The sequence below is a fragment of the Corvus hawaiiensis genome, chromosome 23, assembly GCF_020740725.1.
Source record: "Corvus hawaiiensis isolate bCorHaw1 chromosome 23, bCorHaw1.pri.cur, whole genome shotgun sequence".
Lineage (NCBI taxonomy): Eukaryota > Metazoa > Chordata > Aves > Passeriformes > Corvidae > Corvus > Corvus hawaiiensis.
In genome coordinates, this window is record NC_063235.1 from 7,065,228 (window position 1) to 7,089,073 (window position 23,846).

The 23,846-nt window shown below is 64.9% G+C and overlaps 4 protein-coding genes across 5 annotated transcripts; 1 reads left to right on the forward strand and 3 right to left on the reverse strand.

Annotated features, from left to right (window-relative positions):
• Positions 1-698: 698 nt before the first annotated feature.
• Positions 699-5,739, reverse strand: PAFAH2 (platelet activating factor acetylhydrolase 2). Its single transcript, XM_048327379.1, has 11 exons — positions 5,512-5,739; positions 4,501-4,594; positions 4,211-4,358; positions 3,892-3,988; positions 3,736-3,804; positions 3,528-3,642; positions 2,145-2,258; positions 1,751-1,842; positions 1,497-1,667; positions 1,251-1,399; positions 699-1,033 (listed from the first exon to the last, which is right to left on the reverse strand). The coding sequence occupies exons 2-11, from the start codon at positions 4,582-4,584 to the stop codon at positions 939-941; spliced, it is 1,134 nt and encodes a 377-aa protein (XP_048183336.1). The 5' UTR covers positions 4,585-4,594; positions 5,512-5,739; the 3' UTR covers positions 699-938.
• Positions 5,740-8,051: 2,312 nt separating this feature from the next.
• On the forward strand, positions 8,052-15,888 carry EXTL1 (exostosin like glycosyltransferase 1). 2 transcript variants are annotated; one of them, XM_048327282.1, is made up of 11 exons: positions 8,052-8,696; positions 8,895-10,139; positions 12,901-12,994; positions 13,075-13,182; positions 13,576-13,695; positions 13,908-13,911; positions 13,992-14,110; positions 14,405-14,500; positions 14,592-14,678; positions 15,088-15,248; positions 15,324-15,888. In XM_048327282.1, the coding sequence occupies exons 2-11, from the start codon at positions 9,205-9,207 to the stop codon at positions 15,751-15,753; spliced, it is 2,154 nt and encodes a 717-aa protein (XP_048183239.1). In that variant the 5' UTR covers positions 8,052-8,696; positions 8,895-9,204; the 3' UTR covers positions 15,754-15,888. The 2 variants fall into 2 exon arrangements, with proteins under 2 accessions (XP_048183239.1, XP_048183238.1); XM_048327281.1 differs by having other exon boundaries at positions 8,053-8,696; positions 13,779-13,911.
• Positions 15,889-16,309: 421 nt separating this feature from the next.
• SLC30A2 (solute carrier family 30 member 2) lies at positions 16,310-18,661 on the reverse strand. The gene is made up of 8 exons (XM_048327284.1): positions 18,530-18,661; positions 18,179-18,378; positions 17,790-17,936; positions 17,377-17,530; positions 17,130-17,286; positions 16,828-16,933; positions 16,599-16,733; positions 16,310-16,523 (listed from the first exon to the last, which is right to left on the reverse strand). Exons 1-8 carry the CDS (start codon positions 18,577-18,579, stop codon positions 16,378-16,380), a joined length of 1,095 nt encoding a protein of 364 aa, XP_048183241.1. The 5' UTR covers positions 18,580-18,661; the 3' UTR covers positions 16,310-16,377.
• A 931-nt stretch (positions 18,662-19,592) lies between these two features.
• TRIM63 (tripartite motif containing 63) lies at positions 19,593-23,059 on the reverse strand. Its single transcript, XM_048327283.1, is given in 9 exon segments — positions 19,593-19,848; positions 19,953-20,030; positions 20,132-20,256; positions 20,411-20,433; positions 20,535-20,768; positions 20,923-21,018; positions 21,299-21,467; positions 22,597-22,763; positions 22,872-23,059. Coding segments are annotated over 9 exon segments (1,062 nt in total). The 5' UTR covers positions 23,031-23,059; the 3' UTR covers positions 19,593-19,837.
• Positions 23,060-23,846: the final 787 nt, after the last annotated feature.

A 23,846-nucleotide genomic window follows, 5' to 3' on the forward strand; every position in this document is an offset into this window, starting at 1 on the left:
GGCCGGAGCTGCGGCCGCCCCGGTGTCCCCTGCCCGCGGCGGGGACAATGCAGGGGCAGATGGTGTGGCAGGACCGGGCCGCTCCCGGCAGCTGCCGAGGCGGCGTGTCCAGCATCCCGCTGCCTCTCCCACCCCAGAGCCAGCCAGGACCCCGGGCAGGGCTCTGCTGGGGTAAATCCCCGCAGCTCCCCCGGCTCCAGCCCTTCCTGGGCACGGCTGAGGATCGGACCCGCCTCAGAAAGCGCCCCTTGCTCTGACAGCTCTGGTGTGACCCGGGGATGTGCCGTAGGTGCTTCCAGAGCTTTATTCCCACTGCCAGCACGTCCCTGTTTGCAGCAGCGTCGCTGTTCCTGCTGCACAGCCAGGCTGGGCTGCTTCCCTTCCACCCCCGAGGCCGATCCCAGTCTCCATTCCACATCCCTGCGCTGCTGGGGTGCTCAGAGACTCCTCCTTCCAGTCAGCCTGCTGAAAGCCATCCTCCTTCTTTCCCCCTGCAGAGTTTAGGCGTGGAGTCAGCCATCTGCACGGGTTTCCAGGACAATTACAGGATTTTCCTTACCCTTGTGCTTGGAGCCCTGGCGCTGCATCACTTTTAGCAGTGGCTGAACCACCCCCAACCCACAGCGAAGGTGTGGATGGCCTTTAAAGCCCTTCCAACCCAACCCCCTCTGTGGTTTCATTACTCTGCGACAGCCAACTCAGTCTTTATCCCTGGGGATTTTATTCCCTCAGCCCCACAGCCCCCACCAGTGCAGGCACAGGAGCAGGGAGGGCTCTCCTGGCACATTCCCCGAGCACCTCGGTCACCAGACGTCCCGTGAGCACTGTCCCCAGGTCCTGCTCTCCTCAGGGGTCCTCCTGCCCTTTGTGGCTCCTCCATTCCGGGCAAGAAGGAGTCACTTTCCCAGTCCCAGCCCCCAGCAGTGCCCTCGGAGCAGTCACAACTTCGAGCGGCAGAAGGGCGCGTCCGGAACCACCGAGTCCCCGACACCTTCCAGGAGCTCGTCCCACTGACCAAACTCCTCCTCCAGCTCTGCACGGGGCACAGACGGTGTCAGGGTTACCACAGCCTCCCCTCCAGGTGACCACAGCCTCGCCAGGAGCCACCACGGGGCAGCCACCGGACCCCTGTGCTCTGGGAAGCACCAGCCCCAAGCTCTGGGGGCAGCGGCCACCCCACAGCCCCCCCAAACCAGGGAGCTCTCGTGCCCCCCCGAGCCCCCACCCTGCTCCCCCACCCTGGGCCGTACTGAGGTGCCTCTGCAGGAAGGCCAGAGCCGCCCGGCTGGTGATGGCCAGAGCCTTGTGGGGGTCCAGGGTCCCCCTGCTGCCGAAGATGCGGCTGTAGAGCTTCCCAGTGATGAAGGCAAAGTCACTCTGGTCCTTGTGCACAGTTCCCCTGGACAGGGGAGGGATGTGCATCAGTGGGATGTGATCAGAACTCAGAGGTTCTCCTGCTGGGACACAGCCTTTGGGTGCTCCCTCCCCTGACTCACAGCACGGTCACAATCCTCGTCTGGCTGTTTCTGGAGCTCAACCTCTTCATTTTGGCAACGCTCTCCGGAGTCTGGAACTTCTCGGTGTTGATGAAGAGCACGGGCTTGGGCACCTCCGGGTACAGCACGTTCTCCAGAGGGAACATCCAGGCATCCAGAGCCACGGCACACCTGGAGCAGGACAGGCACCCACCACCGGGATGAGCCCCGTGTCCCCAGAGACTCTGCGGCTCCTCATCCCTGCCATGGCTTACCTGAAGCTGGGCTCCTTCACCAAGGCCAGCACTGCTGTCACCCCCCCAAAGGAATGGCCCATGACGGCCACTTTGGTCAGATCAAGGCTGTCCTGCAAAAGGGAGAGGGCTGAGGAGTCTGAGCCCAAACCTCACTGCTGGAGGTCACTAATTAGGGAAGAAGAAGCCAAGGGAAGATCAGCAAAGCCTCCCTGCAAGGGGGGAAAATGCCACATCCCACTGCTGGTGTGATGGGACCTGGCTTCCAGGGGAGGAGAGGCTCCCAGAAGCCGAGGGGTGGAAGGCTGGGGCTCTGCACGGACCCTTCTTGTCCCAGGAGGAAAAGTCTCAGGCGGCCAGGACTGACCCTGCCACCACGGGGCACCCAGAGCCCCCCCCAGCCAGACCTGGATACCTTCAGCACGGAGAGATCCCAGTCCTGGTGAAGGATGTTGGGGACGGATCTGCCGCCGGCGATGCCCTGGAAGAGCCGCAGCGCCCGCACGCATTCCTGCGCTCGCTGGTGAACCTGGAACAGTCAGCCCTTCCCTGGGACACCCAGCTCCTCCATCCCACCAACCTGGGGTCGGATCTTCCCCCCAGTGCCCAGCCAGGCTCGTTCCCCCAGTGCTTCCCTCTGAAGGGGCTCTCTCTGAATTGCACCAGAGGCCAAAGCAGGCGCGAGGCGGCAGCGCTGTGGCTCCCACAGGGATACAGCACATCTATTGGGATGGTTTCTTTTTGATGTTTGCTTTTAATTCAGTTAATCTGGTAGAAGACGGCTGGAGATGAGCAAAAGCCTCTGCTCTGGGGAAGGAGCGGAGGAGGGAAAGCCCAGGATCCTCACCAGCCACCCCCAGCCAAGCCACCCCCTGCTCCAAACCCCCACGGGGACCCCAGACCCCCTATCCCAGGAGCAAACCTGGGTGTCCCCCTGAAACCCAGCCCAGGGGATCCACCCAGGAGCGTCCTAAAATCCCAAATGATTCAGGGAGACGATGCCCTGGCTTGGAGCCACTTTGAGGCCACGTCCTCTGCTGCTCCAAGGACACCAGTGCTGGTGTCTGTGCACATTTAAGGTGACAAGTGACAAAAAACTCCAATGCAAACCTCTCTCCTGCTCCCTGTAACAGAAAATGCCAGAATGGAGATTGACCTGGAGATTCCTTCTATTTATCACTTACTTCTCTTTCTCCCTCACCATTTCTGCTCGTGGGTTCAAGAAAACTGTTTCCCTTTTCTGTGCAATGTGCCATGAGGCAGAGCACACACAAAAATAACAGGCTGGGAGGTGATTTAAGGCTGCCAAAAGCACCTCCGTTCCTAGAGAGCTTTTCCACGACTAATCTTCACTTGCTGTTGTCCTTTTAAATGAGGCAGAAACAAACAGAGGGGGGGAACTTGGCTCAGCAGGAAGCCTTCCTGCTCCCCAGCAAGCAGCTGTCTGGGATAATCCCAGAGAGACAAAAGTCCAAGTGGGAACAAACCCAGCAGCCGGTGCAGAGTTGGGCTGGGCTCAGAGTCCTGTTCTCCCCAGGATGTGGGGGACATTGTCCAGGGACGTGGCAAAGCCCAGCCTGGCTCCTGCCAGGGTCAGCTGGAGCCGGACAGACGGACCCCAGGAGGCAGAGAGAAACAGGCTGAGCAGATTTTTCTCATCTCCAAGGAGAAAGCTCAGCCCCAGCATCGTGGCAATACAGGATTGGGAAGAGCATCCCCAGGGATGCAGGGCCAGCTCTGTTTGCAGGAGGGATTTCAGATCTCCCCTCTGCCCACCCTGAACCCCCCGCCCTGGTACCTGCTTGTTTCGGAAATAAAACTCCTTCTGCCCTTGGGGCACCCTTTGGAAGGGGATCCACTCCTCTGTCCCAGCCTCTGCCGTGCAGAAATAGGTGGTGGCAGCAGAATGGTCCCTGTGGGGGCAGGAGGGACACCGGCAGCTCCTCCCCAGGGCACGATGTCCCACCAGCCCCAGCACAAATTTGGTGGGGACCTGGGCACCCCACCTGTGCTCCAGCGCTGCCACCACGAAGCCCCAGGATGCCAACTCTGTGCAGACTGAGGAGTACAAGGTCCTGGAAGGGAGATGGGAGCAGAGGGGTCAGGGTAGGTCTGAGTGGGGCCACAGAGGGCCCCTCACATCCCTGTCCCAGCCCCGTTACCGAAGGGCTCCCAGGCCATGGGAGAAGATGATCAGGGGGTACCCTCTGCTGCAGGGCTTGAAAGGCCCCTTCCAGCTCACCGGGACTTTGCAGGAGCCTGCGGGGAGGAGAAACCCCCAGGAAAGGGGGGCACATGGGCCCTGGGTGCTGCTGCCACTGCTGGAACAGGTCCCTGCTCAGCTCCAGCTCTGCCTGCAGCATCCACCCGGGCACAGGGGGTGGGCTTGAACCCCACCAGGGAGGGGTCCCTAAGGAATCCCCACCCAGGGAGGGGTCCCTAAGGAACGGGGAGCCTCCAGGGTGGGGCTGCCCCCCTCACCGATGGCGATGCTGAACAGGGCCGAGCACCAGCGGCGGCCGAGGGTGACATCAGCCAGACCCCCACAGTACTCGGAGCGCGGGATCCAGAGCGGCTCCGTGGCCCCTGCCCGGGGCAGGCAGGGGTAGAAGAGGCGAAGGAAGAGCCCCTGAGGGAGACAGGGAAGGGGGACACAGTGGGGACACCACGGAGGGGGGTGGCCGTGTCCGAAACCAGCTGGCTGCGGCCACCCTGCTCCGCATGGAAGCCTGTCCCTGTCCCCATCCCGATCCCCGTCCCCAGCTCCGTACCTGCCGCGTGTGGCCCACCATGACATCCGTGCAGCCCACCTGGTGGGGTCCCTGCCCCGCGGGCAGCGCCAGCATCCCCCCCATGCTGCCGGGCCTGGGCAGAGACACGGGGTCAGTGTCCATGGTCAGTGTCCATCCCACCCCAGGGACCCCGACTCGCTCCCTCCTCCTTCCCCACCCCTCTCCCATTGCCCAGACCCCGGGCAGTCCCCAGCAACCCCAGCGACTCCCAGTTCCACCCCTGTGCTCTAATTCCCACGGGCACAGCCCCTCGGGGCTGCTCAGGGATGAGACCCCCCCGTTCCTCTCCCGGGCGTGGGATGGTGGGGCTGCCCCACGGCCGCCCTGCTGACGGTCCTGTGACCCCTCGGGGACAGGGGCTGGGGAGGCCGGACACTGCAGAGGGGTCAGTGCGGGGCTGGCACCCACGGGAGCCGCCGAGCCCACGGGGGACGGGACCCTGCATCCCCCCCTAGCGCAGAACTACAGCTTCCAGCAGCGCCCGGGGCTGCAGAACCACAACTCCCAGCATGGCCCTGGCCCGGGACCACAGCTCCCAGTATGCGCTGGGAGCCCGGACTACACCTCCCAGTACGCTCAGGTGGACTACAGATCCCAGTGCTCCCAGTGCCCGTCTCCCAGAGCCGTCCCTGCAGCTCTCAGTGCTCCCCCCAGCGCTCCCAGTCACCATCGCAGCTCCCCGTAGTGCGCCAGTTCCCAGTGACCCCCGGTTCCCAGTGCTCCTGCCAGTTCCCACTGCTCCCCGCAGCCCCCAGTGCCTCCCAGTTCCACCCCAGCTCCCAGTGCCCTCACCCCCGCAGCTGCCAGTGCTCCCCAAGAGCTCCCGGTGCCCCCACTCCGAGCTCCCCCTGCAGCTCCCGGTGCTCCTCTCAAGCTTCCAGGGCTCTCCCAGCTCCAAGTTTCCCTCTGTGCCCTCCCAGCTCCCAGCAACAACCTCCCCAGCACCCAGTAGCCCCCAGTCCCCCCTTCCCAGACCCCCTCCGCACACACCAGCACACCGGCTCACAGCTCCCAGTACGCCCCAGTGTACTCTGCCCTATCGCTCCCAGTGCCTCCCGTGCTCGTGGACTACAGCTCCCGGTAGCCGGACACGGAACAGGAACACGGCTCCCAGTGTCACCAGCACGAAATCACAGCTGCCACTGACACCAGGACAGGACACGGCTCCAGTTCCACCACTGCAAAACCACAGCTCCCAGTGGCCCCAGTGCAAAACCACAGCTCCCAGTGTCACCAGCACAAAACCACAGCTCCCAGTGGCCCCAGTGCAAAACCACAGCTCCCAGTGCCACCAGCACAAAACCACAGCTCCCAGTGGCCCCAGTGCAAAACCACAGCTCCCAGTGCCACCAGCACAAAACCACAGCTCCCAGTGCCCCCAGTTCAGGGCACAACCCCAGTCCCCCCATCGCGGCCGTGGCCCCTCCGTAGGGGCTGTGGGGAGCTGCACCCCAGCCCCAGGGCTGCCCTGTCCTGTCTGCACCCAGCCGGGTTCCTGCCCCCAGGACGGTCCCCTTGTCCCCTCCAGAGGCCAGGGGTGCTCTGGGGCTCTCACTGCCCATCCTCGCGTTCTCTGTCCTTCGCTTAATCCGCTTTCTGGAGCTAAAGCGGCCCCAGGCCCTCAGTAATCCCCTCTGCGGCCAGGGATTAATTCCCTGCGGGGCCGAGCCAGCCAGGCTGGCAAATAAATATCCAAAGATTTGGTGAAAACCGTCTCTACCAAGCTCCCACACACGCAGCCCCACTCCAGACTCCCGGGAGTGCCTGGGGAAACTGAGGCACGGGCTGGGTGCTGGAGAGAGTCCTGGCATTGTCACTGTCTGTGTCCCCTGGGTCCCTGGGGCTGGGGCAGGGAGAGGGGACCCCAGCACAGCCCCTCAGCGATCGATCCAGCCGCAGGCTGGGGCTGGCGGGGCTGTCACACCCATGGCTGGGATCCAGCGCTCCGTCGGGTCCCGGCTTGCCCGGCCGTGGAGGCAGGGCGGAGGGCGGCTGCCGTGGCCGCGGATGCCGGGACGGGGTGGGAGAGACGAGCCCCGACCTGTCCCTGCTGCCCGGCCCAGCCCACGCCCGGCTCGCCGGAATGGGGTCAGCCCCCCCCCAGCAAGCCCAAATCACCGCAGCAAAGCCGCCCTGGGAGAGGCTCCTGGATGGAGGTGGTGGGCGACAAGTCGGATGCTCAGGGCCATCCTGCTGTTGCCTCAAACTGAGCCCAGCGGGACTGGGGGGTTCATTGGTGAAGCCCGGGGATCCTGGTTCTGTGGCTGTCACCCACACTGGGCTCACACAGTGTTTACAGGGACCGTCTTTAAAGGGGTTAACTCGGCCCGCATTCCCGCTTGGCTCCTGTTCCTGTCACCCCACCAAGAGATCTCGCTCTGATTTGGGGGGTCAGGCCGGGCCATCTTTGCCCCCTGACAGGGTGAACCCCACAGTCCCCAGGCCGTGGGCATGGCCGTGTTGGGAGCTGGCGTTGGCTTTGCCAGGATGCAGAAGGGCTCGTCCCTCCTAACCCTGCCTGGGGGTCACCTGAGACCAGAGGTGTCCTTGGAGCCCGGGGACCGCTGGAACCCAGCGGTGTCACTGGTGGAGGTGGCCCCAGCCGTGTTTGTATCCCTGCTCCCCATGGCTGCCCCATGACCCCATCCCTGCCCTGTAACTGCCCCGTACCTTTGGGGGTCCCCCGGGGCACAGAGGGGCTGGGGGCTGAGACCTGGGGATCACGGGGGACAGAGGGACAGGAGGACACGGGGACACAGGAGACAGGGGGACACGGGACAGGGGATCATGGGGGACAGGGAGACAGGAGGACACGGGGACACGGGGAGAGAGGATCACGGGGGACAGGGGGACATGGGGATAGGGAGACAGGAGGACACGGGGACACGGGGAGAGAGGATCACGGGGGACAGGGGGACACGGGGACAGGGGGACACGGGGGACAGGGGTACACGGGCACAGGGGATCACTGGGACAAGGGATCACGGGGGACAGGGGGACACGGGGAACAGGGAGACACGGGGACAGGGGGACAGGGGGACACGGGGGACACGGGGAGAGGGGGACAGGGGGACACGGGAACACGGGATCACGGGGGACAGGGGGACACGGGGAACAGGGAGACACGGGGACAGGGGGACAGGGGGACACGGGGGACACGGAAACAGGGGACACGGGGGACAGGGGGACACGGGGACACGGGATCACGGGGGACAGGGGGACACGGGGGACACGGGGAAAGGGGGACAGGGGGACACGGGCGCGGGTCGGGCCCCGCGCAGCCCCGGCCCCCCCCCCCGGGACACCCCGGCGCGCGCGGGGATCCCCCCCCCCCCGCCCCCCCCCAGTCCCACGTGGGCGCGGCCAATGGGCGCGCGCCGCGGGGCGGGGCTCCGCAGGACACGCCCACTCCCGTGAGCGCGGGGCCAATGGGAGGGCGGGGCGGGGCCGAGCGGGGCGGGGCCAGGGCGCCGTGTAACAGATGCGGGCGGGGGGGGGGCACGTGGAGCGCGGGGGGGACGCGGGACCACCGGGACCGGCCGGACAGAGGGGACAGGGGGACAGCGGGACAGCCAGCCCCGCGGGGACTGACAGGCGGACAGGGCACGGCCAGCCCCGGGAGGCGACAGGGGACATCCAGCCCTGGGCGGGACAGACAGACGGACGAGGGACAGCCAGCTCTGGGAGGGGACAGGAGACAGACAGTCCCGGGGGGACAGACGGACAGCGGATAGTCAGCCCGGGGCGGGACAGACGGACAGGGGACAGCCAGCTCCGTGGGGGACGGCGGACAGCGGGCAGCTAGCCTCGGAGGGCACAGACAGACGGACAGGGGACAGCCAGTCCCAGGGAGGGACAGGAGGACAAGGACGGGCAGCTGGGGTCTTGGACAGGCAGTCGGGAGGACACGGGAACAGAGCCCAGCGCACGGACAGACGGACAAGGTGACGAGGGGGACGCTCACGCCCAGCGCCCCAGCCCCGGAGCGGGGCTGCGCGGAGCCTCCCGCAGCGGCTCCTCCGCCCGGCCGCGCACCGGGAGCCCGGCGGGGCGGCTCGGCGGCTGCTCCGCCGCCTTCCCCGGCCGGGGATGCAGCCCGGAGCCGCGGGCAGCCGGCGATCGAGACTCCGGGACACGGCGGCCCGACACCCACCCGGGGCCGCGAGTCCCCGAAGGTAACGGGGGGACCGGGCAGGGGAGGAGCAGGTTGGAGAGAGGGGGGGCTCCGGTGGCTGCGGGAGGGTTTATTCCCAGGGTTTTATTCCCAAGGGGCCTGGAGAGGGGGATCCCGCCGCAGGGATGTGTGGAGCCACTTGTGGTGACACGTTTGGCGGCGACAGGACGGTGACGACGCGACCTCTCCCTTTCTCCAGGGATTTGAAGCTGGGCCAAGCGATGGAAATGTCATTGTCGCGGCTCGGGGGCCCGGAGAAGTGAGTGGCTGGGACACCGGGGCACTGGGCTCTGCTCTGCAGCCGGACACCAGGACGGTCCCGAAAAACCAGCACAGCCCTGGGCAGAGCAGGCAGCAAGTGGGGTTTGTCACAGACTGCAAGGGCACAGGACAGTACCTGGGGGCCAGGAGTCTTCCCACCACCCTCTTGAGGCTTGGGACATCGGCCTCTCGACCAGACTCTGGCACCCATCTGAGCCTGATGAGGAGCTGGGGCTGTGTGTGAACCTATGCAGACCAGGAAGAAATACATTTTCCTGACTTTCCTTGCCTCTTGGCTCCTGCTTTTCCTCTTTGGAGGGGACCAGCTGCGCCGTTTCTCTTTCTTTTCCGGGAAGAAAGCCGAAGCCCGGAGGAACTGGCCCCGCTGGACAGATCGGTCCCTCCTCAAAAGCTTTGCAGACGCCGAGGAGCTGCCAAGGGATGGGGACCCTTCCCTGCTGTCCCCCTGGGAGCGGCGGGCGGCGTGGCTGAGCGTCTACAGGAGCAGCAGATGCCGGATGGAAACCTGCTTCGACTTCTCCAGGTGCGAGAAGCACGGCTTCAAAGTGTTCACCTACCCCCAGGAGCGGGGCCAGCCCGTCTCGGAGACCTACGGCAAAATCCTCAGCTCCATCGAGCGCTCCCGCTACCACACGGCGAACCCCGAGGAAGCCTGTCTGTTCATCCTCAGCATCGACACGCTGGACCGCGACCACCTCTCGGGCCAGTACGTCCAGAACGTGGATGAGAAAATCCGCAGCTTCCCGCTCTGGAATGGCGGCCGGAACCACCTCATCTTCAACCTCTACTCAGGCACCTGGCCCGACTACGCCGGCGACCTGGGCTTCGACATCGGCCAGGCCATCCTGGCCAAAGCCAGCTTTGACACCGAGAGCTTCCGGCCCGGCTTCGACGTCTCCATCCCTCTCTTCTCCAAGGACCACCCGCAGCGTGGCAGGGACAGGGGGTGGTTGCACCAGGACTCGGTGCCCCCCAAAAAGAAATACCTGTTGGTGTTCAAGGGGAAGCGGTACCTGACCGGCATCGGCTCCAGCACCCGCAACGCGCTGCACCACATCCACAACGGGAAGGACATCATCTCCCTCACCACCTGCAAGCACGGCAAGGACTGGGAGAAGCACAAGGACACGCGCTGTGACAAGGATAACATCGACTATGAAAGGTGAGTCAGAGATGGGGCGCGAAAGGAGGGTCTGGGGCGGCGGGACACCCCACAAATGTTCCTGCCTGTCTGCGGGGCGCAGCCGTGACTGTCTGTGGTGGCTGGACCTCCAGAGAGGGAAGTTTTGGGCTCTCCTGAAATGGATGAGGGTTTCATTGCACAGTGGGGAGTGAGGCGCTGACTGCTCAGGGTTTTCCTGCTCTGTATTAAAGTTGGAGTAATCTGGCGAGAGCGGCTCTTATCTGCAATCGCTGCCACTGCCTCTAATACGATTTCCCTTTTTCCGAACGCTGATGAATGACGCTTTTCTTCTCCCCCCTCCCGCTCTCCCCCAACATAAACGTTTCTCTTGGAGATGAGCCCGAAACATCCCCCCCTGACTGGCTCCACTGAAAATCCCACAAAAGTGGCGGGTCTGTGGGCGTCCCAGTGTGGGCAGCCCCGAGCTTAATTGGTGGTGGTGGGTGGGGGTCCCCTTGTGTCCCCCATCACAAATGGGCACGGTGGCAGCAGCGTGTGATGGACACACTGGTGGAAAAATTGGAGGGACAAAGTTCTGTGAGTTTGGGGGTTCCATGCTGCAGGGACACACACCAGCTCCTCACCTCCCCATCCCATCACCAGTTGCCCAGTCCAGGGCTGGTAAACACAGACCCCATCCCACAGACAATGGGCAGGTCCCCATCCCACTGCCTGGGGACATCCCCAGGACACCCGGCTGGAGAGCAGATGGGGAGAGGCCACGTTGGGCATCATCCTCAAAGCGTCTTAGGAGGTGCTGGGAGGTAAAAGTGGAACTGGGGTGCTGGCACTGGGATTAGCCAGGGCTTTGGGATGGGTCAGACACCACATGGCCCTGTCTGGAGGGTGCCACCAGCCCAGCAGGGTCAGCACTTGCAGCAAAGTCTTTTTGAGATGGGGCATCGCAGGACAATGGGGTTGGCAGGACAGGGGGCCCAGGGTCAGCCCCACCCTGTGCCAAGGGGCATCGGGATGAGAATTCCCCCCACCCGCCCACCCAGGTAATCTCCTAATGCTGTTTGCAAATACAGGGAGATTTACACCTCTCCCAGGACGGCTTTGGGCAGCGGATCGATGGGGAACACGTGGCACAGGGCAGCGTGCTCCTGTGTGACCCTGAGCCACCCTGCTCATCCCTGTGGGACACCGGGCAAAAAACCACCATCATCTCCATCAGAGCCAGCTCTGCCCAACCTCCCGCAGGGATCGATGCCCTCCTGCCCTGGGAGACGTTCCCAGACTGGGACAGGGGACAGGCCAGCGGGGAGGGGACAAAGTGATACCCCAACAGCCCCGTTCACCCGGTGTGTTGGTGCTGTCGCGGTGGCGGCAGCTCGGGGAGCAGAGCAAGGCCTTGCAGGGGGTTCCATCACCCTCCTCATGCCCCAGGGGCTGCCCCAAACAATCCGGTTCTGTGCTGGGATAAAGGGCGGCTTGTGGCAGCGCTGCGGAGCGGCCGTGCTGCCCCGCGTCCGGAGCAGCCAGAGCGGGCTGGGAGAGGCTCCGTGGAGCCGCCGGTGCCGGTGGCACCGTGCCTGCCCGGAGCCGCGGAGGGGCCGGGCGAAGGGAGCGCGGCGGGCGCCCGTCCCGGCTCCTGACAAAACAAGGAAGCCCTGACGGCGATTGCCCGGAAACCGCAGCGCGTCAGGAGCGAAGTATTTCCATCGGGAGGCTTCGGCCCCGCAGCCCGGCCGGCGCCAGCCTCCCCGCGGCTCCGCGGCTGAGGCGAGGGGAAGCTGCCCCCGGGACGCGTCCCGCTGCTCAGCCAGCCCCGGCAGGGTTCGGGGTCCCCGAGGAACGGTGGCAGCAGGGTCTGGCCGCGGGGATGTGGCTGTCGCTGCTGTGGTTTCATGAGAGGGGTCTGGGCACTGTCACCCTTCCCGTTGCCCGGCCAGGAGTTTGGGTGTTAACGAGTCAAGGGTTTTGGCATCCTTTGGAGACATTGGGGAGGTTCATCCAGAGGCGGACTTTATTGTAAAACTCTGTGCCTTGGCATCGGGGCTGATTTCCCACATCCCAGAGTGCTCCAGCACCCACGGAGGTGACATCCTCAATTCCCAGCCTGGCATCAGCACCACGTTCCCACCGCAGGGACACCCTTCCTCCTGGGGACCAACACATTTCAAGGGCGCTTTTTGGCCTCCCACCCACCCGGCTGGACCATGCGAGTCCCCCTCAGCCCATCCAGGCCCGGCTGCCCCTCCCCGCGGGCAGGAACAGACAGGGTCTGTCCCGACCTAAAGTCAATATTGGATTTTCCGGCGCGGCCACAGGGACCCGGCAGCGGCCGAGCCTCTCCCCAGCACGGCACAGAAGGGGCTTTGACAGCCCCACGGGCAAGCCCGGCCGGGGGCCCGCGCTGTCGGCACCCATTGATTCCCCCCCCGAACGCTGCCAGGGCAGGCAGGGCTGGTCCTGCCCAGCAAGTCTGGGCACGGCACAGGAGTCGCTGCAGTTTCGGGCTCGGGGGTGCGGGTGGTGGCCTTGCGTGGGGTGTCATTGCTGGAGGGTGGGAGGAGCTGGGTCGTGCCTTCTTTAAGGGGTGCCCAGGTACATCCCTTCATCACCCAGGACATCTCTGCTACCACAAAACCAGGGATGTTCAAAGCCAAACTCAGTCCAAACCGATCCTAACACTGCCGTGGGCTGGCTCCACACCCGCCAGGTGCCAGCAGCATCCCCCGGATGCTCACAGGGGGGAGGGGGCCATGCCTGACCCCCACCCCGTCTCCCACCCCAGGTTTGACTACCAGGAGCTGCTGCACAACTCCACCTTCTGCATCGTGCCCCGGGGCAGGCGCTTGGGCTCCTTCCGCTTCCTCGAGGCTCTGCAGGTACAGGGTGGGCAGGGGGACAGGGGACCCCCTCACTGGGGTCTGGGGGCTCTGTCCCAGCCTGTGGGGTCCCTCCACAGGCCGCCTGCATCCCGGTGCTGCTGAGTGATGGCTGGGAGCTGCCCTTTGCCGAGGCCATCGACTGGGGCAAAGCTGCTGTCGTGGGCAGTGAGAGGCTCCTGCTGCAGGTACCGCATCCAGATCCTGCCCCACACCAGGCACGAGACCCCCAATCCTAATGCCAGTGGAGCCCCCAGCCAAGTCTGGGGGTGAACCCCTCACAGCGAGCCTGGCAGTCCTCCTGGGGGCAGATCCAGCCTGGAATGGGGGTTCCGTTCCAGCTGCAGCCCTGGGGCGCTGTTCACCTCGGGGGGAAGGTGGGGGAGTGTCCTTCCAGACACAAACCCTTGGGAATCCTGAGCCCGATCCTGTTCCAGGGAGAGGAGGTGAAGCACCGCAGGGGGATGGTGGCACCACATCCTTGGGCAGGGGCCATCCCTTGGGATAGTTGGAGGTGGCAGAGGCAAGGAGCCCTGCTGGGGGGCAGCTGAGTGAGGACCCCGCTGCTCCACCCCACACAGATCCCCTCCGCCGTGCGCTGCATCCACCCCGAGCGCGTGCTGGCTTTCCAGCAGCAGACCCAGTTCCTGTGGGATGCCTACTTCTCCTCCGTGGACAAGATCGTGCACACCACGCTGGAGGTGAGCCCCCCACCCCGAGTCCCCCTCCCCAGTTGCCAGGGTCACCGCCGGGGTGCTGGGAGCATCACTCGGGCCTCTGGCAGATCATCAAGGACCGGCTGTCTCCACACCGCTCCCGCTCCCGCTTCCTCTGGAACGCGCTGCCCGGGGGGCTCCTGGTCCTGCCTGACTTCTCCACCCACCTCGGGGATTTTCCCTTCTACTACCTGCAGCACGGTAGGATCCTGCCTGCCCCGGCTGAGCACGGCAGGCTCGGGGCGTGCCACACCACCTGTCCTTTCCCACCCTTTTTTCAGGCTACAGCCCCTCCAAGAAGTTCACAGCTTTCATCCGGGCGGCCTCGCAAGCAGGGTCCCTGTCCCAGCCCATCCTCAGGCTCATCCAAGCCGTCTCAGGATCCCAGTACTGTGCCCAGGTGGGAGGAGCTGAGTCCCGCCTCACTCAGGGCAGCTCCCAGGGATCCTGCGGGATAAATGGGGCCGGGCCCTGTGCATCGGGAAGGGGATGGGTGGGTTTAGGGATGAGAGGAGGTGGCTGACAGTGTCACCTTTGGGTAGGCAGAGCTGCGTCCCCAGCCCTTCGGGGTGGAGGTGGGACCACCTGGGGGTTTATCCTGGTCCACACTGCCATGAGATGGTTTTGGGATGGTCTGGGCTGGAGCAGGGAACCCAGAAAACTCCTCCGGACACACCTGTCCTCCCCCTTGCAGATCGTGGTGCTCTGGAGCTGCGAGAAGCCACCACCCCCGAGCGGGAAATGGCCCCAGACCACGGTGCCTCTGACCATCATCCAGGGCAGGAGGCAGGTGAGAGGGGCAGGCAGGGAGCTGGGGCACGGGCAGGGAGCCGGAGCAGCCACCCACGGCACAGCCCAACCTGCCTGTCCTCCCTGCATAGCTCAGCGACCGCTTCTTCCCCTTCGAGGCCATCCAGACGGACGCGGTGCTGAGCCTGGACGAGGACACCAGTCTCTCCACCAGCGAGGTGAGGCCGTGCTCCCGGGTCCCTCGGGTGCTCAGTGGTCACCACAAGGCTGTCCCCATGTCCCGCATCCTCCAGGGGCAGCGGTGATCCCCTCCCGCAGCTCCCCGCGGGCGGTGACACCGCAGAGGGTGACACCGCAGCGGGTGACGTTGCAGTGGGTGACACCGCAGAGGGTGACACCGCAGTGGGTGACACCGCAGTGGGTGACACTGCAGTGGGTGACACTGCAGTGGGTGACACCGCAGAGGGTGACACCGCAGTGGGTGACACTGCAGTGGGTGACACCGCAGAGGGTGACACCGCAGAGGGTGACACCGCAGTGGGTGACGCTGCAGTGGGTGACACCGCAGCAGGTGATGCTGCAGTGGGTGACACTGCAGTGGGTGACACCGTGCCCATCCTGTGCCAGGTGGACTTTGCCTTCTTGGTGTGGCGCAGCTTCCCTGAGCGTATCGTGGGCTTCCCCACGCAGAGCCACTTCTGGGACCCCAAGCAGGGGCGTTGGGGCTACACCTCCAGATGGACCAACGAGCTCTCCATCGTCCTCACCGCTGCCGCCTTCTACCACCGGTACCCGGCCGGGGCGGGGCTGGTGGGGCCGGGGGGCTCGGCCACATCCTGCCCCTCACCCCACTCTTCCCCCAGGTACTACCACAGCCTCTTCACCGAGTACCTGCCCGCGGGGCTGCGGGAGCTGGTGGATGGGCTGGCCGCCTGCGAGGACATCCTGATGAATGTCCTGGTGGCCGCTGTCACCAAGCTACCACCCATCAAGGTGACCCAGCGGAAGCAGCACAAGGAGCTGGTGGCCCAGCAGGCAGAGTGCAGGGATGGGGCTGCGGGGACCCCCCCGCCCGGGCAGCGGAGCCCCTCAGCCCTGCACTCTGCTCCTGCCGAGGTGAAGGGCACGGCCGGCAGCCGGCCTTTCTCCCAGCAGCAGGACTGCCTCAACCAGTTGGCCGACTGGTTTGGCTACATGCCCCTGGTGTCCTCCCAGCTGCGCCTCGACCCCGTCCTCTTCAAGGACCAGGTCTCCGTCCTGCGCAAGAAATACCCAAGCTTGGAGAAGCCGTGAGGCTGCCGGGGTCGGGGCCGGCTCCGGGTGCCCCGTTCCCGGGGCACAGAGCCCTGCGGGAGCAGGCGGCCGCTGCTGACGGGGTTTTACTCGTTATTGGGTTTTACCAGTGCAATAAAGGAGGGTGGAGAGGTAGGATCCGGATGGTGGCTGTGGGATGTGGGGGGAGCACAAGGAGCACCAGCTTTTGGGTGCTCCAACACTTCTGCCATCGGCACGCTGGGAATAACCCGGGCAGGCTCCCTCAGCCCTGCGGGGAGGGCGAGTCCTTCACCTTCCCGAGGGCAAACAGAGCAGCGATAAGAGGTGTGTGTGACCTCCCTCCCTCGCTCCAGCTGGGTCCCCTGCAGTCCCTGGGCAGCCCAGCACCCCATTGCCTCGCAGCGCTCCCCGGAGAAGGGAAGAGGGGTGTTTCAGCTGCCTTTCCTCCCAGCTGAATAGAAATAGGGAATATTAGGTGCTTGGCCTCCAACAGCCGCTCTCAGGCTGCCACAGCCCCGGGTCTGCCCTTGGCTCCTGCAAATAGCGGAGATAACACCCAGACCCAACATCCCCCCACGCACCCCGTGTGCTCTGCTTTATTTCCCACACATAAAAAGTCCCCCCGGGACGCGAGGGCGGGAGTCAGTCGCGGGGGGGCTGGCATTCCCGGCAGTCCCGCATCTCCTCGGAGTAGCTCTCCACCTGGATGGTGGTGGTGTGGAAGCGGAAGGCGCCCTGCAGCTGGGAGCTGGCCTCCTCCAGCACCTCCTGCGCGCTGGCAGCCGCGTCTGCGAGGAGAGGATTTGGGGATGTCGGGGTGCGGGGGAACCCCGACCCTCCCCAGCCAACATTGTGACACTCACTGATGGCGATGTGCACCGAGAGCAGCGGCTGTGCCGCCGTCAGCGCCCAGATGTGGAGGCTGTGCACGGCCTCCACGCCCCGCACCGCCAGCAGCGTCTCCCGCACCGCGTTGAAATCCATCCCTTTGGGGGTCCCTGCGGAGGCAGAGCCGCGGGAGCTGCAGGGACGGGGCCCACGGCACCCACGGGTGACCCCGTGGCCCAGTCCCCCTCCCCGGTGGGTCCCTACCCTCCATGAGGACGAGGAGGACGTCGCGGAGGATGGTCAGCGTCGTCCCCAGCACCAGTGCGGAGAAGAGGAAGGTGCAGATGGGATCCACGTACTTGTACTCAGGCTGGAGGGGGTGGGGGGGGTGAGGCCCCTCCAGCACCATCACCTCACCCCAAATCCCCATTGGGACCGGTAGGCTGGGCACACAGTCCTCTCTGTCTCTCCCTGTGCCTGGCCACAGCTGTCTGGAGCTGCTGTCCCCATGTCCCCAGCACCTCCTTTGCCCCCAGCACCCCCTTTGCCCGCAGTACCACCCAAACCTTGAAGAAGATGATGTAGGAGGCGATGAGGACGCCGACGCTCTGCAGCAGGTCCCCCACGACGTGGACGAAGGCGGCACGGACGCTGGCGTTGGGCTGCTCGCCGGCTGCCCCGTGGCTGTGCCCGTGCCCCGTCTGGTGCAGAGCCACCCCCATCCTGCGGGCAGGGCACTGGTGACACCCCAGGGGCCACCAGGCTCAGGGAGGGGACACCCTGGGAGGGCGAGAGCCACGCGGCCGTACGTACACGAGGTTGACGGCCACGGCGCAGGCGGAGGTGATGAGCATGACCCCACCCTCGATGTCATAGTCCCCCGAGAGCAGGCGCTGGGCCCCCAGGTAGACCAGGACCCCTGTGACCACCCAGATGGAGAGCACGGAGAGCAGGGCCCCCAGGATCTCTGTGGAGAGACCCCACCCCACACTGCTGCCTCACTGCCGGGCCATTCCGAGCACCATTCCCGGCTCCCCGGCAGTGCTGGGACAGTGGGGACCCCTGGCACTCATTCCCAGGGATGCTCCTTGCACAGGGCTGGCGGCGCCTCTGCCTTGCCCTGCTCATGGTGCCAGGACTTTTCCAGGGCTCCCCAGGTCCCTCAGGGCACCCCAGAGCACCTGGTCCCCATGGGGAGGGCACCCCGGGCTGGTGCCACCGCTTACCTGCCCGGTGCCACCCGAAGTTCATGGTTTTGGTGGGGGGGCGTGAGGACACCCAGAGCGCAAAGAGGCTGATCATGATGCTGGCAAAGTCCGTCAGGAGGTGGGCAGCGTCCGTCAGGATGGCCAGACTGTGCGCCAGGTACCCGCCTGAGGACACAGGACATCGGGGGGACATTGGGGGGACATGGCAGGGGTCCTGCCCCGAGCTGGGCACAGATCAGCTCATCCCGTGCCACAGTGGGGTCCCACTGGGTGTTTTGAGCCACAGAAGGCCAACAGGAAGCTCTGGCCGCACCCACAGCAGGGAATCAGGACAAGAGGGGCTCTGGGCAGCCACTCGGAGTGACCCCACAGCGATCACCCCACTGGACCCTGCACCCAGCACTCACCCACGGCTTCCCCCACCATGAAGAAGAGGCAGATGCCAGCGGCCAGGTAGAGCTTCCTGCGTGCCCGCTGCTGCTGGCCGGGGTGGCCGTCGGCCCCCCGCGTGTGGCAGTGCTGGCCACGCCGCGTCCCCAGCTCCAGGGCGGGCGCCTGTCCCTGCACCGAGCTGTGCCCGTCCTTTTGCGCAGCCCCCACATAGAACCTGCCGGGCAAAGGGGTGGCTGGGGCTGGGCTTTGGGGAGCGGGTTGGACCCTGAATGCTCCCCCCAGCCCCTTCCCCGGCCAGACCCCACTCAGGAGCCCCACGGCAAAGAGGGGATACGACATCCGCACCCCCCCGGGCACCCCCGTACCCGCCTGCGCCCTCGCTCAGGAGGTGCCGTTTCTCGTCGCCGGCTGCCATCCTCCTCCGGGTCGGGAGGTCGGCCTGGTGACCCCGGCGTGTGGCCGGCGCTGGTGGCAGCCGGTGGCCTCGGCTCGTGTGAAGAGCCGGGATTCGTGTGCAAATCCCGGCTGGAGGAGGGACGGCCAAGCCGGCTGCAAAGCGCCCGCGGAGCCTGCCCCGGGCTGGGCCCCCTCGCCCGCCACTCGGGGGGCTGCTGGTGTGGGGGGATTGCCCTGGGACCCCCCCATAGCGTCCCCAGGAGCTGCACACCCGGGCATGGCTGCAGCCCCCGCGGCAGAGGGGACGGAACATCCCCGTGTCCCCTCCAAAGGCACACGGTGACCGCCCCCCTCCCCGCCTTGGGGAGCCCTCAGACTCCCCAGTTTAGATCCAGCCATGTGATGGATAAGCCTGGAGCCCGATCCCCCCTTCCACAGCCGGGACTCCTGCCCCCCGCCCCGGGTGAGCGGCGTTAATTGCCCTGGGGCTAATTGCGCTTGTGGCCCAGCTCTGGGTGCTGCCTCAGTTTCCCCCTTGGTCCCCGCTGAGCCGGACTTGTGTTTTTGCGGGAGAAAAGCGTTTACGGGGTACTTTTGCATTTAGGATGTAATTTTTGCATTTATGGTGTATTTTTGCATCCAAGGTGTATTTTTGAGCTCAGTCTGCAGCAAACCAGCAGCTCGATGCCAAGACCATCCCCATTTCGGGGGCTGGCCCAGCCTGGAGCATCCTCAGCCCCTCTGTAACACATCCCCAACCCCGAGCGGGCTCTGGACAGGGCATCCCCCCACCAGGAGACAAATCCTGCCGGGTGCCGACCTGTTACATCCCGGGCAGGCGGCCAGGAGCTGCTGCCAGCACTGCCAGAGGTGCTAATGAGGCTGGAAATTAAGAGTTGGACCGACCGGACTCTTGGACCGGCGCTGGCAGGGACACCGGTGATGGCACCAGCCTGGCAAGCCCAGTCTCACCCCCGTGCCCACCGCGGGGCTGGAAAGCCGAGAGCGAGAGGCGAGGAAGAAAGAACCACGCAAAGCACCGGTTTTCTTTACAAAATACACAAATTTCAAATCCGTGACAATTATATACAAAACAAGGGAATTACAAAACGTGCGGAATTGTCCTATTTGCACCCGTATAGAAAAGTGTCCTGTGCTGGAGCAGGCGCCGGCTCGCCAGGCTGCCGGTCCCTGCCGTGTGTCCCCCCCATCCCGAATCCGTCGCCGGACATCCTGTGCCCAGGGGCGTTTCTCCCGCGCCGGCAACGTTGCTGTGGCTACAGGGAAGCTGCCGAGGGAGAGGATGGGGTGATCAAGGAGGGTCTAAGCCCCCAAAGCTCCCCCACGGGTGCTTGAGGGTGCTGGGCAGGTGGGTTCAGCCCTGCCCCTTACCCATCACCGTCCTCTCGGGCGCTGAGTTCTCTTCCACCTCTTCTTCCTCCCCATCAAAGTACTCCTCATCTTCCTCTGCTGCAAACAAGTGGCCAAAGGTCACCAGGGGCCACCAGGAACAGCAAATAGTGTCACTAGGTGGGTGGGAGTCGGTAAAGGAGCACTGGGGGCTGAATTACCGGGGTCGAAGTCCAAGGCGTGGACGGCCTCGGTGAGGTGGTCCAGGCTCACGGAGAAGGCGTCCATGCTCTCATATCCCTGCTCGATCTTGTCCAGGCGACCGCCCTTGGAGGCCTCCACGATCCTGGGCAGGGAGAGCATGGATGTGTGTGTCCCTGTCCCCTCGCTGAGCGGGGGGAGCGTGGGGCACCAGGGCAGGGGGTCAGGGCATCCCCCCACTCGCCAAATCCTGCCCGTGGGGCTTGGATCATGGAAATTTCCCCAGTCTGAGCACTTACGTTTTGATGAGCTGCTTGGCATTCTGTGGAGAGGGAGAAGGGGAAGGAGGAGATGAGTGAAGCCGCACACAGTGTCACCCCCATGGGGGCACCAGCGGGGAGGGGGAAGGTTTGGGGGTCTCACCATGAGGAAGGCAGCCCCCCCGGTCTCCTCGGCTGCCTGGATGGCTGTCTCCACCAGCCGGCTCGACTTCTCCAGCTGCTCCTTGTACTGGCAGATGAGGCTCTGGATGAAGGCAGTCTTGTCCGCCTGCTCCTGAGAGATGCGCTGCAGCAGCTCCGCCTTCTTCTCCTCCAGCAGCGCTGCCAGGGCGTCAAAGCGAGCACAGAGCGCCCGCTTGGCCGCCTCGCTGTTCTCCTGCGGGGACAAGGGATGCCACCTCTGTGTCCCTCCAGCACCTGCAACATCCCAAGGGCTTCCCATCTCCATGGGCTCTACCCCACTCCCGACCATCCCCAGCTAAGCTTTCACCCCCGGGTTTTTGTGGGGCTCCTTTTCCCCCTTTCCTCACCTCGGTGCTCTGGCAGGAGTCCTCCAGCTGGGAGATGATAGTCTGGATCCGGTCATTCCCCGCCACGAGCATGGAGATGCAGTTGTTCAGCTCAGTCTGGTGAGGGCAGGTAGAAGAAATTTTAACTCCTTTGGAGAGGAGAACTCCCATCCCAACGCAGGGACAGGCTGGGCATTGCTTGTCCCCAGCTCTGCTCCCCCACACCCCTCACCAGCCACAGCTGCTCTAAATATAGTCTGTCTCCTGGGCGAAGTCACCCGGGGGCTATTAATACCCCGTGAGCCAGTCCCGCTGTTATTTGTGACTGTCCTGGCTCAGCACATCGCCCCGGCCCAGCCGTGTCTCCCGCAGCCCCCCCGGGTCCCCCCCACGGCACCTTCTGTCCCTGGAAGACGGTTTGCAGTGGGGCCACCTCGCAGTCCTTGTGGGCGCCGAACACTTTGCACATGGAGCAGGTGGGGACCTCTCAGGTGACGCAGTAGATGTTGATCCGCTCGTCCTCGTGCTCCTTGCACATGGGGTGCTCCCCCTTTTTCAGTGGCCTGCTGGAGAGGGTGGCACGGCCACGGTGACGTCCCCGTCACGGTGACATCCCCACCAGGGCGATGTCCCTGCTGCAGGGACACCCCTGCCACGATGGTGTCCCCACTGCAGAATCACCCCCAGGGTGGTGACACCCCCACTGATGCTGCACAGTCACCCCAAAATCAGGTCCCCAGGAAAGAGGCCAGATCCTGGCATAACCCCACAACTGCTCCTTGGGGAACCACCAACCTCTGTGCCTGTGTAAACCCCAGTATGTCCCAGTTTAAACCACCGTGGTGCTGGGCATGGCAGTGGGTGGCGCTGGAGACGGGGGGGGCTGCGGTCCAGAGGCGCTGCACCAGTGCCTAATTTTAGCCTCGTGCTGCCCGGATTTATCGTCACCCGTCGTGTGACCGGGGTGGGGGCACCCAGAAACCCCCGGGGGGTCCCGGACGGGGGCTGCAGCTCAGTTGTCCCATCGACAGCAAGGAGGGACATGGGCACAAGCCAACCCTCTGAAGCAGGAACAGGGCTGGGCCCCCCGGACCCCCCGGCAGCCGCGGACACCTGCCACGTGCCATCGTCCCCGTCCCCATGGCTCTCACACAATATTTACAGTGGTTCAGGGAATTTGGCCGGGGCCACTGCTCTGTCTTGAGAGCCTCTGACCCCTCTGTCCCCCCCCAGCCCCATCCTTGTACCCACTGGGGCCCCCCCAAACTGTCCCTCTGCCCCTTATCAGCCTCAGTGCCTGTTGTCATGAGCAGAGCCTGGATTTGTTCCCCACACCTCTTATCTCCCACCGAGTGTTCCAGCAAGAGCTTTTGGGGGGCAGCAGGACGTGCCCAGCTGCCACCAACCCCCCCAGGGACCCGCCATCCCCCTGAGACAGCCAGAGGCACAAACTGCTCTGGACAGGAGGGAGAACTGGGTGGGGGGAGGAAGTTTTGGGTCACAGGAGGAAGATTTTGGCTGAGGGAAGAAGGTTTGAGTGAGGAAAAGATTTGAATCAGGGGTCATTGAGCCAGCAGGAAGACCCCCAGGTGTAATCTCTTGGGGTCTCAGTGCTGGAGCTGGGGCACGGGAAGGGCGGCATCCCCACATCCCCATATCCCCCTGTCCCCCGCAGCCCCGGCTGCCCGTGCCCACCTGGAGCACTCCTGCTTGTAGATGTCGATGATGTTCTCCACCAGCAGGTTCCTCTGCAGCCCGTAGACGCCGTGGCGGTCCAGCAGCACCTCGTGGCGGCACGAGGGGCACCGGAACCGGCCCCCCGAAATCAAACTGCCCCGGCTCTGCCAGTACGGGTTGGCGGCCTGGGAGGGGAAGACGAACATCAGGGGGTCCCTCAGTGTCCCCACAAACATCCCAGTGCCCCCCAGCCCGGGCGTGGGGATGGAATGGGCACGGGGACCCTGCCTCACCTGGAAGACGTCGTTGGCGCACTTGCGGCAAAGGTTGTGCTGGCAGGGCAGGATCACCACGGGCTTGCTGAACATCTCCAGGCAGATGGGACAGATGAGCTGCTTCTCCAGGCTCTCCATGGGGCTGCCATCCTGCAGGATGCCGGCTTGGAAATCCATGGGCTCGTCAGGGCTCTCCTCTCACCGCTCTCGCTGCCGGCGCCCCTCGCCCCGCTATTTATAAGGCGCTCGCTGGTCATGCGGATCCCAATCCCGATGCGGTGCCGTGGTGTCGGGTGTCCGGGGACAGCACCTGTCACACGGTGGTGAACCATCGGGAAGGGCGAGTAAACAAGATGGGCACAGCCTGTCCAGGAGGCCCTGCCCGCCCGTGCCGTGGACATGCCTAAACCGGAGCTGCGGGGTAAACAGGGCCACGCGCTGCCCCGTGGCCAAATGGCTGCATGCCCTGGGAGCAGCACGGCCTGGGGCTGGACCCCAAAACAGCATCAGGGTGGGGACAAGGAGGGGCAAAAACCAGCCCCGTGGTCATTAGGACATTGTGATGGTTCCAGAAATCAAGCAGAGCTGGGCCAGCTGCAGCAGGGGGTGGCTTATCCAGAGTTTGTCCCTTTCCCCACCCAAAACATGACCAGTTCTGGGGTGCAAACACACCTCGCCAGTGGCTCCCTGTGTGCTTGGAGGGGAGAGGCAGCTCTGGGGAGACGCAGCCCCTGTCCCTGGCACATGCAACAGGGTGCCCCCTCCCCAGGCAGGGGCTGGGGGCTCCTCTGTGTCCCCAAACACAGTGGGGGCTGCTCAGGCTGTTCCCCACACCGGTGTCACGGCCATGACCCAGCTGGCTCCGCTGCTGGGGTTCAAAACCTGACCCAGAAACGCTTGAGGGGGCAGAGGGTGAGCACAGCCCTCGCTGAAAACAGCCCCGGACATGATGCCCAGCCGGCTGGCCAAGGGTCAGTGCTGGCCAGAGGGAGA